We start from the raw sequence: 13,357 nt of genomic DNA, 5'->3' as shown, positions 1-13,357 counted from the left end.
TATCTGCACAATCGGTTTTCTTTCTTTAAGAGCACCTTCACTTTACACAAGCGTGCCATAGCATGGTTTTAACAATATCAACTTCCATCTTTTATATACCAACTTTACAATGTTGAGACTTGTAAGTAGTTCTTTGTATACATGAGCAATCATCTCAAAATACTACATTTTGTAAAAATTAAACTGTATCTACATCTACCTCAAACAGTAATAAAATTATTTTTCCATCACATGTAAAGTAGTTTTAGCTTTGTGAAATAGAAAGCAAGGAACAGAAATGAAATGCTTCAGATTACAGATGAAACCCTGTGGCAAAAGCTTCATTTAAAAAGTCAGTCCAGTTTTAAGGACATATCTGTATTTTTCTCATTCTTTCCAAAATCTGATTTGTAAGCAGCTATAGCGATGACATTAATGTGCTAAGACATACATACCACATTAGGTTGCTTGACATTATTGAAAACAGCTATAAGAGACTAGCTGGGTCCAGTTAATCAGTAAAAGCATTATTTTCTTTTTATTGCTAATGTGTAGAATCAGTTAGCAAATTCGATTAAAGGAAACCCATACATTTTCTCATCTACCTGAATATTTTACAAATCAAAGCAAAGGGTTAAAATTAAAACTTACTGAACTGGAAACAACAATCTAACTAAATGGTACCAAAGTAAGGTCCTGTCTCAAAGGAAACATGGAAGAGAAACTTCATAAAATTCTGAGGTCCCCAAGTAGTAATTATTAGTGATACGATTTGGAAAAAAAACAAAAAACAAAAACACACACACACTCAACCAAAAATGATTTCTTGTTAGCTTTGCTTGTCAGTATATGAAAATATCAATATACACTTGTATTTTCTACATTTGTATCTACTAAAATTCATACCTTGTCATTTTGCTCATGATCCCTCATATGGCGCTGGAACTGGGTCTCTTTTGGAAAAGACAGCAAACAGATCTCACACTTATAGAAGTTAGGTACTTGGTAGGGAAAATTACCGTTCTCTCTATTCAGTGTCAGAACACCATCTAGAAAACAAGCATCGAAACATTTGCATGAAGTCACATTACATTTACTTATAATTTACTGTAAAAACAGAATTCTTTGAAGCAGAAACTATTCAAACTCCTGCAAAATTTTTACTTATACAAGATTCTAACTTCACTGGATCTTGAAGATCTTAAGCATGAACACTAGTGCTTCCATTGACACAGGATGAAAGGAATATATCCATCCCTCTAACTGCCAGTCACTAAGGAGATAAATAATCATTCTTTCTGTGCTTCATAAACACCCATCAAGTTTGCAACAAGATAAAATGCTGCCAAATATGCTAAGATACTGTCAGGGGTTACTTTGCATAATATTACATCACGTGTTTCTAAAGAAAACAAAAAACTTTTTAATACAACATGCTCAGCAGTTCTGACTACACAGGTTTTTTTCCCCCTCCCTTGCTCCTTTCTCTCAATTTTTTTCTTTAAGAAAAATTTAGGCATCTTTTCTGTCTTCTACTTCTGGCAATGCAAAACCTTTATTAGTTACCTTTACAGTTGTAAAACTAACACCAGTGTTTCAAATAGATGACGCATGCAGTAAACTACAAGTCAAACTGTGTACACATTCATTCCGTGGAGAAAAAGATTATTTTTTTATAGACCCAGACTAAGCCCATACATCTTTTTTGTTTTGAACTCCCACACAACTTTTTGATATCCAATTTGCAAGCTTCTATACCTTCTTGCTCAAATGGCTGAAGTCAGTCTTCTAATATTTTCCTTATTGTGTTACATATTTATCCAAGTAAGTTAAACACATTTTACACTTGAGAAAGTACTGTATTACTAAGGAAGTTATCCTTATTTTACAAAAACTTTAAGAAAAGTGATTAGCAGGAGGGGTTAACATAAGATCATTCACAGCAGTATTAATAAAACAAAAATTAAAATCAATTGACACGTGCTGCAGATTAAGGACAATAAAGAGAAAAAAAAAACACACCATCCAGTTCAGTTTCAAACACTACCATAACTCAAAGTACATCAACAACAATGCAACAGGATGCAAAAAAAGGGAACGTTGATTTTATTATCTAGACATGCAAGGCCTGGTGTTTCGCTTTAAGAAAGTCAGTACTTCTCACCAAGTATGTAAGAATTAAGCATAGGAAGCAAAAACACAACTAGAGGTTTAGAGCATCCTGTTTACATTTCCTCACAGGAAACCAAGACTACACTTTATAGAGCATTTCTGCACAGTACTGCGCCTACCTAAAAGTCCTGTCTCATTCAACACACGATTCACAAGAGGGGGTGGGAATCAGTACCTGACCATCCTGGCCACCTTTTTTCCCTGCTAAAACTCTCATAAACAAACTCAAAAAGCTTGTAGTTGAGGACGCTCTAGGAAACATTTCAGCACAAGATATTTTGGCTGAGAAATCACAACTGAAAACAATGTCCTGGGGACTAATACTTCCCATTTCTGGACTAAGTTGCCCAACTAACTTTTGCTTTGCAAAGTTTAGTTATGCATCTTTCTGTTACAAAGAAATACTTTGTTTAAGCATCACAAATCTTTAAGATGTATATACTTAAACCTACTGCATCCTTTGAAGAACTCTCAATTGTAAATTCATAGTATATGCAAACCCTATCAATAATAGGTATCCTTTATATTCCTGAAATGGTCACAATTCTTTAAAAGCTGAAAAGCACAGCTGTAATTACAAGACACTGTCCTTTAAGCGTCCTTGTGATAAATACACCCAAGTAGAATAAAGGGCACAAAATCAGTTCCTGTAAATATTGGCATCACAAGAAAAAGAGAGGTGAAAGAAAAGTCTTCTCCAATACTTAGATTATATGAAAACTTAACGTAAGAAGCTTTCCTTTCCCCTAGCAAAAGGAGAATTCTTCAACCCCATGAAGGCCTGACCTCTCATTTTGACAACTGAAAAATGATCCAATCCATGACTGTAGAAAGGTCTTTAAACCTTGTCCATGAACCAAAGAGATGATTATCTTTAAACATTCACTCTTGAGATCAAAGGCACCATAAAACATACAAAAACAATGCCTGAGCAACTCAAGTAGCGAAAGTGTAACTTTGAAATAATCAAAGGTGCAAACTTTTCTACAATTTGAAACACAGAAAAAGCAACATGCTCACTAGTGTCTGAATAATATTACCAGATTATTTACACACTTCAATAAAAATTATATATAGAAATATTATTGACCTAAAAAGTATTGTGTCTGTATCAACCGCAATAGTGATTAATCTACAGGCTATGAATTTTCTGCTGGAATTCAAAAAGGAGTTTAAATTAACTGTATATTAATAAAAAATAAAATATCCTGGTGATGTTTCAACAGAATTTGGTAACTAAAAGCATATGAAATCATACCACCCGATGCAGAGATATACAGGAAGAAGGAATGTCAGCTTTTCTTTAAAAAGAAGGAAATGAATAAATAAATTAAATAAACAGAAAGGTGTAACAAAAGCATAATCTTAAAATATTTCATAGGAAAGAACAGAGAAACAGCCTGAACTTTGGCAATTGAGGAGTTGAGCACATCACACCCTGTACTGAAGCATAAGGAGTTTCTCAAGACTAATTCACAGGTGATTATATACCCTGAGCTACCTGCAAGCCTTTCCACCTTCCTAACAGCCCTCAGACCCCAGGAAACAAGAAATAGAAGGCACACATAGAAAATTTGTTATTTATGTCTGTAACAACTTAAGCATTGCTCTTTCAAAGAAAACTTTTGTGGCTCTTTGCCACACCAAATCTTATGCTTTTTTTGGTCCTGTCTTTCGTATTGCTAAAGAGCAAAAGAAAGATGTTTGGGAGTCGCAATTGGACCCTAGAATCAGCAACTGGACTGTACAGCCCAGCTTGAAGGCGGCTGCTTGGCGGAGAACTCTTACTACAGAAACACATCTAAAGGCCTTTAAGGACAAGGCACAATAAATCAATTTAGGTTAGATTCCAGAAATCTTCAAAGGTTCAACTATTGCAAGATCAGGCTGAAGACTGCTGTAAGTAGTTACAGCCAGTATGAACAGAAAAACATCCCAGTTCAGATTTAAAAGAACTCTGAAATTTCAGTTGTTTCACTTTGACTCAAAGGGCAGGATTGAGATCTAACACAGATCAAAATGTGTGAATTCATTTCTTTATTAATACTATGTCTGAACTGGCTTAGGGGAAAGATGAGACTATGATAATCTTTTTTCACTTATATTCTCACTGAAATACAATTTGGTTCTCTATTTATTACCAGCCAAATACTGGGTGATTCTGGGAGTTGCACAGCTCCCTTTTATTAAAGGTGCAGGAAGTGACTTTCTATTTCACTCTTCCAGTAGTAACAAGGGGAGTATTCAGAATATCATCCCTACTGAAATCAAGCAATTGGGTAACAGCAAGGACAGAACTGTTATGTAGTGTTTAGAATTGAAAAAACAGAAAAACAGAAAAGATATTCTCAGTTTAAAAAGTAACAAGCAAGCAAGCTACATTTTAACTTTTCAGGCAGCTGTCACAGACTCAAAGTTAAGACTTGCGTCTGTCTTCATTTCAATGTAAAAACGAAATAAGTTTGACAGATTTTTGTTAGAAGAATTAATACCTATACAAAGACATTATTTACACTGTTACAGCTATATCATAGCAAGTCAAAGTAATAACATACATTACCATATTTCAGGGAAATCAGCAATAAAACCTAGTTGTGCAATCATCTTTCCTTGTATCACAGAAAAAAATGCTTTTAGACGCATCGGGTTGGATCATGAAACCAGCCCAAACATTGCAAAATACTGACCTATCTTAAAGGACAACTTTTTTCAATACCCAAAATCACAGAGATGGTGCCAATTCAGTAAGTTGGCGGTGGGGTTTGGATCCTGTACTTTTAAATGCACTGAGAAATTTGTTAATAATATATATTTAAAAAAACCCAACACCCCAAAACAAAACATACAGAACTCTATAAACATTCCCTGTGTACCAAAGGGAAACAAAACAAAAATACTAATATACATGACATAGTGTTTGATGATCACAATTCATCATTTATCAGATTAGCAACCCCATCATAAATAGCTAGTACAGTGCCTATGTTTTCAGAAAAATATAAATACTACGTACACAGATTAAGCAATCTATTTATTGTCAGATATACTCTGTTCAGATGAAAACACAAGTATGCTGTCTGTTAATGAACTAACAGAATGCCATTCAAGTCAACAACACAGAATTAAAAGTTTGAGTTTTCAGTCGGAGAAGGCATTAACTGATTCAGCATATCATGTCAGCAAAACCACGTGCAAAACTGGCATGCTCTTACTAGAGAGAAGCTACTTATTGATATCCACAAATACACACACAGAGAAAACAGAATATCAGAGTTAACAAATCCCCTGAAAAATAAGTGATTGTTTCGGCATTGCACACTACAACACATGATAAACCTCACTGATCAGCTGCAAAGTTTCAAACACTGCCATTTATTAATATTAACTGCATGGAAACAGTGCAAAAGCTGTTGTCATTTGCTGTTGGGTTTGGGGTTTTTTTTGCAATTTGCATATTTGTCTAGTTGCAACATAAATCAACCCTATTCCATCACAGCTTGAGAGAGTCAAGTATTACTACAATCAAACTAAACATGGACACTTAGCTCATTATGCACTGTCAAACACACATTTTGTCTGTATTCTTACAGTTTTTCCAAAGTGCCCCAAAATACCAGAATCGTATTTGCAAAGTACCAGTTTAAAGATGGACTTATTTAAATACTCTTAATGTTACAAACTTTAAGTTCGTTTCAAAATAATTCTCCCTCACAGAGCAGCAGCAATCAAGTCTCGGTTCAACTTAGCTACAGATTTCTGTGATACAGCCTTCATGAATCTTGACCTGGAGAGCTGAGTCAGCAAGCAGGTGCTCCCTGCTATAAGCCACTGATGACAGCTCAGTGTGGAAGGAGGAAGACAGAATTAGAGCACTCCCAGCCATTCCTTCCTTATGTAAGCAGCACTGTGCCTCATGGCAGCCTGCAGTCCTCTCTGCAAGGCACAGATGGAACTCATTCAGCTGTAAATGTAGCACAGCCTTCTTCGATCTCTAACAGCCTACTTGCATCCGACTGAAAGGACACTGCGAATACAACGCTCAAGCTTGCAGAATTCACAGATGAAAACTTGTCACTGAAGTTAAATGGCAGCTTGCAAGTTTAGGGACAAAAGGGTCTGACTCTATCAAAACCTATTTACTCATTTATGCATGGAAAGAAAGTGGTAGGACAAGAGAACAAAACAGGGATGGCAATATTGATGTTTCCTCCTACCACGCTAGAAGTCATCAAACACAGATGAAAATGAGTAATTAAAACATTTTGCTTAGTTCTGCAATCATGCAAGAATCAGGTTAGTTTAAACCTAACTCAGCACTTTCTTACAGAAGAACAGTGAACAGTCATTCCTCATGACTTCTAAGGGGAGACTCAGCAGGAAGACTCAACTCTCAGTCCTTGTATCAGACCAAAATTAATTAAGATTTTCTCGTATAAGAAAAGGTAGATTTATTACATTTTGGTCAATACTCAATCTGGAATTTAAAGTCATGCCAGTTCAGACACTTAGCTTCCAGGACTACACTACTGGGATGGATGTCCAGGTGCCAAATGCTCAGCATTTGCCAACACAAAGCAGCTGCACTCCTTTGTGGACCACAGATGACTCCAGAAGTTGCACGGCCACACTAATGTGCTATAGGCAGCAGAGAAGCCTGACAGAACACAGAATTAATAGCTCCATCATAGCTGGTTAGGTGCTGAATAGCTTGTACCACGTCTGGCTGGGATGGAGTTAACTTTCTTCACAGCAGCCCATATGGTGCTGCGTTTTAAATAGGTGACTAAAACAATGCTGATAACACACCAATGTTTTAGCTATTGCTGAATAGTTCTTGTACAGCGTGAAGGCCACCTGTTTCTCGCTCTGCCCCTACAATGAGTAGGCTGAGGGTGGGCGAAAGATTGGAGGGGACAGCTGACACAAATTAACCAAAGGGATATTCCATGCCATACAACATCATGCTCAGCAATACAAACTTGGGGGTAGTCTTTGCTCAGAGACTTTGCTTACCAGGGTGAACCCACTACATAGGTATACCATCCGTATAATCTTAATCTACACAGGTAACAGAAAACTGGCATTTCCTTAACCAACTCTGATAGCTTCATCTGACATTCAGGTAAATGCTGCTATATTTATTGCCAAATATTCCAAAACAGGAGTTACAACTTTTTTTTTTTTTTTTTTTTTTGGAAGCTGCATATGAATATACCAAGCTAGCATTTTTTATCTCTTAGTTTTTATATGATTTGGATGTGTCATGCTTGAGACCTTAACCCTTTCCCGTGCCCAGCCACTGCATTGTTAACAGAAATTTAAGAATTAACTGAATGATTTGCTAAATGATCTTTCCTCTCCCTGAGAGAGAACACAATCCAGCTACAGCAGAAAAACTCAAAAGGACATGAGAGGTGTCAAATAAAAGTTTAATTACATTTTGAAACAATGCATAGGAATGACAGAGGTATGAAGGTATGAGCGCAATTGCAACAGGGAACAACATAATGAGGATCTGCAGTTGGCAGAAAGCTATGGAGAAGGGACAGAACAAGGCTGAAGTTATCACACAGCCATAACTTAAACACAGGTTATTTACCTGTATAGATTACTGGGAAAAAGGCATAGACATATTTCAAGCATAGGGAGGAACTAACATGGAATTAAAGAACACCAGTGTAATCTAAGTCTACCTTCTCACTAAGAGCCAACATACCCTTCCTGCACAAACTTAGATTTTGTTACTGTAGAACACCGAGATGACCAAACAAAAGTATCACTATTAAAGCCTAAATATTCTCTTCTCTAAGGCAAAAGTTTCAGCAGTTGTCCCTCCTGTATGTTTTAAAAGGAATTACCTATACCGATCATATTTAAAAGACTTAGACCACATTACAGTAGCAGTACCACAACCTCTTCATTCTTGCCTGCACATCACTCACCTATTCTTTTACTTGTCAGTCAGAGGCCACCCCATAAGATCCTAGTACACAACTACTAAAATACTGTACATTTGTCTTCTCTAAATTTATATTAACCAATGAGTTCAAGTCGCATTTTTGTTCAATAATACAAAAATTGGTATGTAAAGCCTCAGAACTGACTTTGCCCTAATTCAATACATCCACACCCTAGCTGATGCTAGACAACTGACAAAGAAAACAAAATACAGCCAGCTCTGCAGAGGCAGACATAAAGCTACATCACCTTCTCTGTTTCTTACTTTTGTGTATTTAATATTGACCACTCTCCATATGTGAATTCTGTTAAAATTCATGCCCTCTGAAGGTACAAAATACTCAGTTTTAACTGCACTCATAAAGGAATTCAGTTTAAATGTGTGTAAAAGTAGCCTTTGGGTTTAAATAGGTGACATACACTCTAGGCTTAAAAACTGCTTCAGCAGTTTGTTGTTCACTTTGTTGTTCAAAGAATTCCTCTTCTGCTATTTGAAAATGACCAGACAGCTGTGAAAGTAAAAAACTGGTAATTTCATGTTGCTGCTACTCAAACAGTGACAAGCAGTACTGTACAAAAGCTGTGACTACCAACTTATAGTAACAACATTTATCAGGACAAAATGGAAACTCTCAAAAATTAGCAGAAAGAACCAGTGATAAAGTCTCAAGTTTTCACCAGAGTTTTCACAGCACCTACAGAAAACTCTTAGTCACTACCGTAGCTAATAAACTAGCCATAAGCACCCAAAATATTATTCTGGATCTATAACAAATACGTCTTCAAACATTGTCTTTTCATTGGCTACCTGAACAGTAAAAGCCTGGTATTCACTTCAATTCCAGCTCAATAGCAAGTGTTCATTGCTAAATTCTTATTAAAAAGTTAAGTAAGACTTTTCAAAATAACATCCTTACAATATGAGTCCTACCACATTTTTAAAAACTTTTCTGAAAGCAAAAATCATATTGCACCTTCCAAAACACTTGTGTGTTTCAAGGCTTTTTCTTTGCAATTTTCAGGCACTTCTCCCAAGCTCCAAAAATATTTAAAATTGGCATCTTCCATTACACTAATACTGTAAAGAAAGCAGAGAGAGTATTTTATGCAAAAAATCAGTAAGTAAAACTAAATTTAAAGGTAACAGTTTGAGGAATTTTTACCAAGAAAGTATCGCTAAGGTATCCAAGCTTAAATTTGAGAAATATATTGATAACAGGGCACGAGAAGACATGTATCAATAGGAAAAGATGACAATAAATGTTCCCCTGTGTGCTTTCCTTGTGTTACCTCACCTGCACAATAGCAGTGGAAATCGCTTTCTCATGTCTTACAGAGACTCTTAAGGGAACAGAACTGCCCCTGAGCCAGTGGTTCTCGAATGCTGGCAACGATGCACAACAGACTACAGAAAATTCACATAGCCTAAAAATCTTGACGGTTCAAACGCTGTAATGTGGGTTACTTAGAACCACAGCAGCCACACTGGAAACTCTGAGACCACACACACGAATAATTCTTTTTTAACTTCCTTCTCAGGTTAGAGGTTATGTCACGAGAATCTGTGTAAATGTGTTACTAGTGTGTTAACACTAATTAGGTGCTAAGAGCTGCTTGTCCATTTCTTTCTTTGAAAACGTCTGCATGGAGTAGCATTTTTTCTAATGCATTTTTCTTGTGTCATATATATTCAAGGTCTCATCCTGAAATTTTCAGAAAGGCAAGAGCCAAGGACCTCTCGCATGTCTGTAAAAGGATTTTCTATACAACCACTGCTAAGCAGCCACAGCAAGACTCAAGGAGCAGCAAAACCCCAAATCACAGAAGATTAGGTCTTTTAAGCTTCTTGAGAATCATACCATATACTTCATGCACCTCAAAGGAGAATCACAGAATAGTTAAGGTCGGAAGGGACCGCTGGAGGTCATCTTGTCCAACCCCTCTGCTCAAGCTGGGCCACTACAGTCAGTTGCCCAGGATTGCGTATAGATGGCTGCTGCATATGTCTACAGAAGGAGACTCCACAACTTCCTTGTGTAACCAATGCTAGTGCTCAGTCACACTCACAGTAAAAAAGTGTTCACTTATGCTCAGACAGAACCTCCTGTGTTTCCATTTGTGCCCATCAGGGAGATCAATTTGAACAGTTCCCCCCCCCAAAAAAAGGAGTGAGATAATCGAAAGACAGTTTTGGGAAAACACTACCAACGCAAAAAAGTTCTCTTAAAATAGAAGCCATTGAGGTCAAGATACTGTTTTGACTATTTTTGCCTAGAGTTCAGTTTTTTATCTAACATTTAGTTTTCCTAGAACAAAGAACATGTTCTAGTATTTGACATGCACAGTGGTTAAAGAAGTTTAAGGAAGCTGCACACCAAAACATTACTGAGTGATTCACCCTTATTTTCTTCCAAACAAAGCTGTATTACCATTAACATACAGACTATACAACTACAGAAAGCAACACTTCTCTTCTGTGAAAGAAGTTAGTGTATGAGGGCTGCAGGAATTCTGAGAGCCACACTAAAAAGGAACAAAATGTACAATTTCCTATGGAAAAGATGTGAAATTTATTTTTGTAAACAGCTGTTTTCTAAATAGAATTCCTCCCACTAAAAGTGAAGCCTATGGAATTCACAATCAGTTTTCAAAGTCTGTCAGCCTGTATTGGAACAGGATAAACAGCCAAATGTCCTGCGAACATAAACTCACCAGATTCCTCTGCTCTGCCAGAGCTGCTTCATTCATGACCTGCTCTTAGCCACACATAAGCGTAGGAATAAAAGGTGACACTTGCCAACACTGACTTTGCTGTTTTCCCAAACTGATGAAATCTCAAGGACCAGACTCCAGAACCCACAATATTTGCCCATACAGGGCAGAGTCCTTGCAATTGCAGACCGCCTAAGTCTCTGGATCCCTGTGGTAGCCCTACACCCTGTAATTCTAAACTGCTGTCTGCAATCAAACCGCCTATATGAAACAATGTAATAAATTGAGAACAATTCTTTTTCAAAAATTAAATACATGAAAAACTCAAAATATGGTTGAACTCACAGTAAGTCCTGTTAGCCATACCTCTTACCATAGGAAGGGTCTAAGATGAAGGTCCAATTACAAGCAAAAGGGATACAGCGACTAGGCACTTTTTCTGGGCAGCTTGTCTCAGTCTTGATCTTTTTCTCATTCATACACCATGCCATTAGTACAGGAGCTTACTCCCATACAATACAGGTGTACCCTTGCAAAAACTTCTACAGAATTAGGTGGACATTTTAGTTAAAAAAAGAAACGTGAGCTTCCAAAACTGGTGACAGCCAAAGCTCTTTGGGTCCCTCTCTATAAAAAGCAGAGATCAACAGCTCCAACAACCAAAAAAAAAAAAAAAAAAAAAAACACCCCACAAACTTCTGGTAGGAACCTGCGGCACATTTGGCTTTCCATGCTGGAGAAAACATTTTACTCAACTTCCCAACACTCATGTAACAGTACAGCATTATTTTTTTTTTGCCTGCCAGCACATTTCAATTCTACAAAAAGTATGCCACAGAAGGCTTGCCTACACATTCCTGTTGGAGAGCCAGAGCTCATCTGCAAGCATTCAGAAAACCAGAGATTCTAAATATACACTTAAAATATTAATTAGTTGACTTCTCATTACTGATATAACCATGGAATTCAAATGTCTTGTGAAATCTTTCCCCATTCTACCTAAAAAAAAAAAAAAAAAAAAAATCAATCTACTGCTACATGCTTATGCTGAAAGAGAAATAATTGAAAAGGGTTTCAGGTCTATCTGAAACACAGTATTTTTTCAGTTCAAGGGCTTTATTGAGATACTACTCATAGAGCCCTAGTAACATCTTCAGGAGTGAACTACACAAAAGGGCCATAAAACTCACTAGCTACAAATTGCTGTCAAAAAACCCAAGCCCATCAAACCAATCCTTCCCTTAAGTATTATCTAGTCATCAATGACACTAAAAGACACGCAAAAATTTAAAGTGTGAAACAGACTAATACATGTTCGGGAAAGAAAACCAGTTCTTTTTTATACACATACAAAGAAAACGACTACAAGAGTGTTTTCGAAAGCCAAAAAAAAAGAAAGGCTCTCCTCCTTGTAATCAGAAGGATGGAAGTGTTAAATGTTATTTTCACTCGTTTATCAGCCTTTATTTCGGAGCTCTCATTAATTTGGCCCGGGGGGGGGGGGGGGAAACAGTGCGAGGGGAAGGGGAAGAACGGCGGAAGGAGTTGGGAGCCTTCCCGTACGGCCCGCCGCAAACCTGCCCGGACTCTCCCTCCGGCCCTCACCAGCTCCAGCCAGCCCAGCGCCGGCAGCTGCGGTGGCAGCACCCACACCACGGCCGGAGGCGCGCCGGGAGGCAGGGGAAGGCAAGGCCGCTGGCCTGGGCCGAGAACCCCTTCTCCGCCCAGCGGCAGCCTCGCCGCCGCCGCCCCACGACGAGGCGGCAAGCGGAGGCAACGGCCGCGCCACGACCAGTTCCCCCCGCAACCTCCGTGGGCGAGGGTCTGTTACAGCCGCCGCTCCCCGAGCGGGAGGCGAGAGGCTGCGGACAGGCTGCGGGGCCCGCCAGCCCACACCAGCTCCCCAACCGCCGCGCCGTGTGGGGCGGCGGGAGCTGCCCGCTCGGTATCATTCCGCAGGGCCGGGCCGGGCCAGGCTCCCCCCCCTCCGCCCTTTCGCCTATACACTCGCACAATAGACCCGGCCTTCCTCCCCCATATCCGGGGACTATATGCGGAGCCCGCGGAGGCTTTTCGCCTTCTCGCGACGCCCGCGCTGCCACCCCCGGGCGCGTATCGCGCTCGCCCGGCCGCGCTGTTTACCTGACTCGGCGCCGGCCTTGCCAGTCTCCCTGCTGGGTTTGGGAGGCCGCCCCCTCGGCATGGCTGCCCCCTCCCTCCCTCCCCCCACCCCCCCTCCAGCCCCCACCCCCCCTCCTCCCAGCGCGCGCACACACACACACACACTTGGCAACGGCGGAGGAAGCGGCGGTTGGTGAAGGAGGGACGAGGGGGCGGGGACGAGAGAGCGAACCCGGCCCTATACACGGGCCGCCGGGGGCTCGGCGCTGTGGGAGCGCGCCGGGGGAAGGGAGGCGGGCGGCGCAGGCGCAGACGGGACCAACGTGGGAGGCGGGGGGGGGGGGGAAGAAGGGCGAGCGGGGAAGAGGCGAACTCACGACAAGGCCGAGCGGCGCAGGCGCAGTGAGCGCGCCTC

General features: G+C 39.7%; 1 protein-coding gene across 1 annotated transcript in view; it reads right to left on the bottom strand.

Annotated features, from left to right (window-relative positions):
• Positions 1–13,106, bottom strand: part of ZNF236 (zinc finger protein 236) — an 88,550-nt gene extending 75,444 nt beyond the window's left edge. Inside the window, exons 1-2 of the mRNA XM_081996443.1 lie at positions 12,964–13,106; positions 886–1,028 (exon numbers count right to left, since the gene is read on the bottom strand). Of these exons, the coding sequence (XP_081852569.1) occupies positions 886–1,028; positions 12,964–13,024 (204 nt within the window). The 5' untranslated portion in view covers positions 13,025–13,106. The remainder of the gene's footprint in view (positions 1–885; positions 1,029–12,963) is intronic.
• Positions 13,107–13,357: the final 251 nt, after the last annotated feature.

The sequence above is a fragment of the Phaethon aethereus genome (assembly GCF_964289735.1).
Source record: "Phaethon aethereus genome assembly, chromosome: 2".
NCBI lineage: Eukaryota > Metazoa > Chordata > Aves > Phaethontiformes > Phaethontidae > Phaethon > Phaethon aethereus.
The sequence above is the reverse complement of the archived record's forward strand: the minus strand, read 5'-3'. Positions and strand labels throughout refer to the sequence as shown.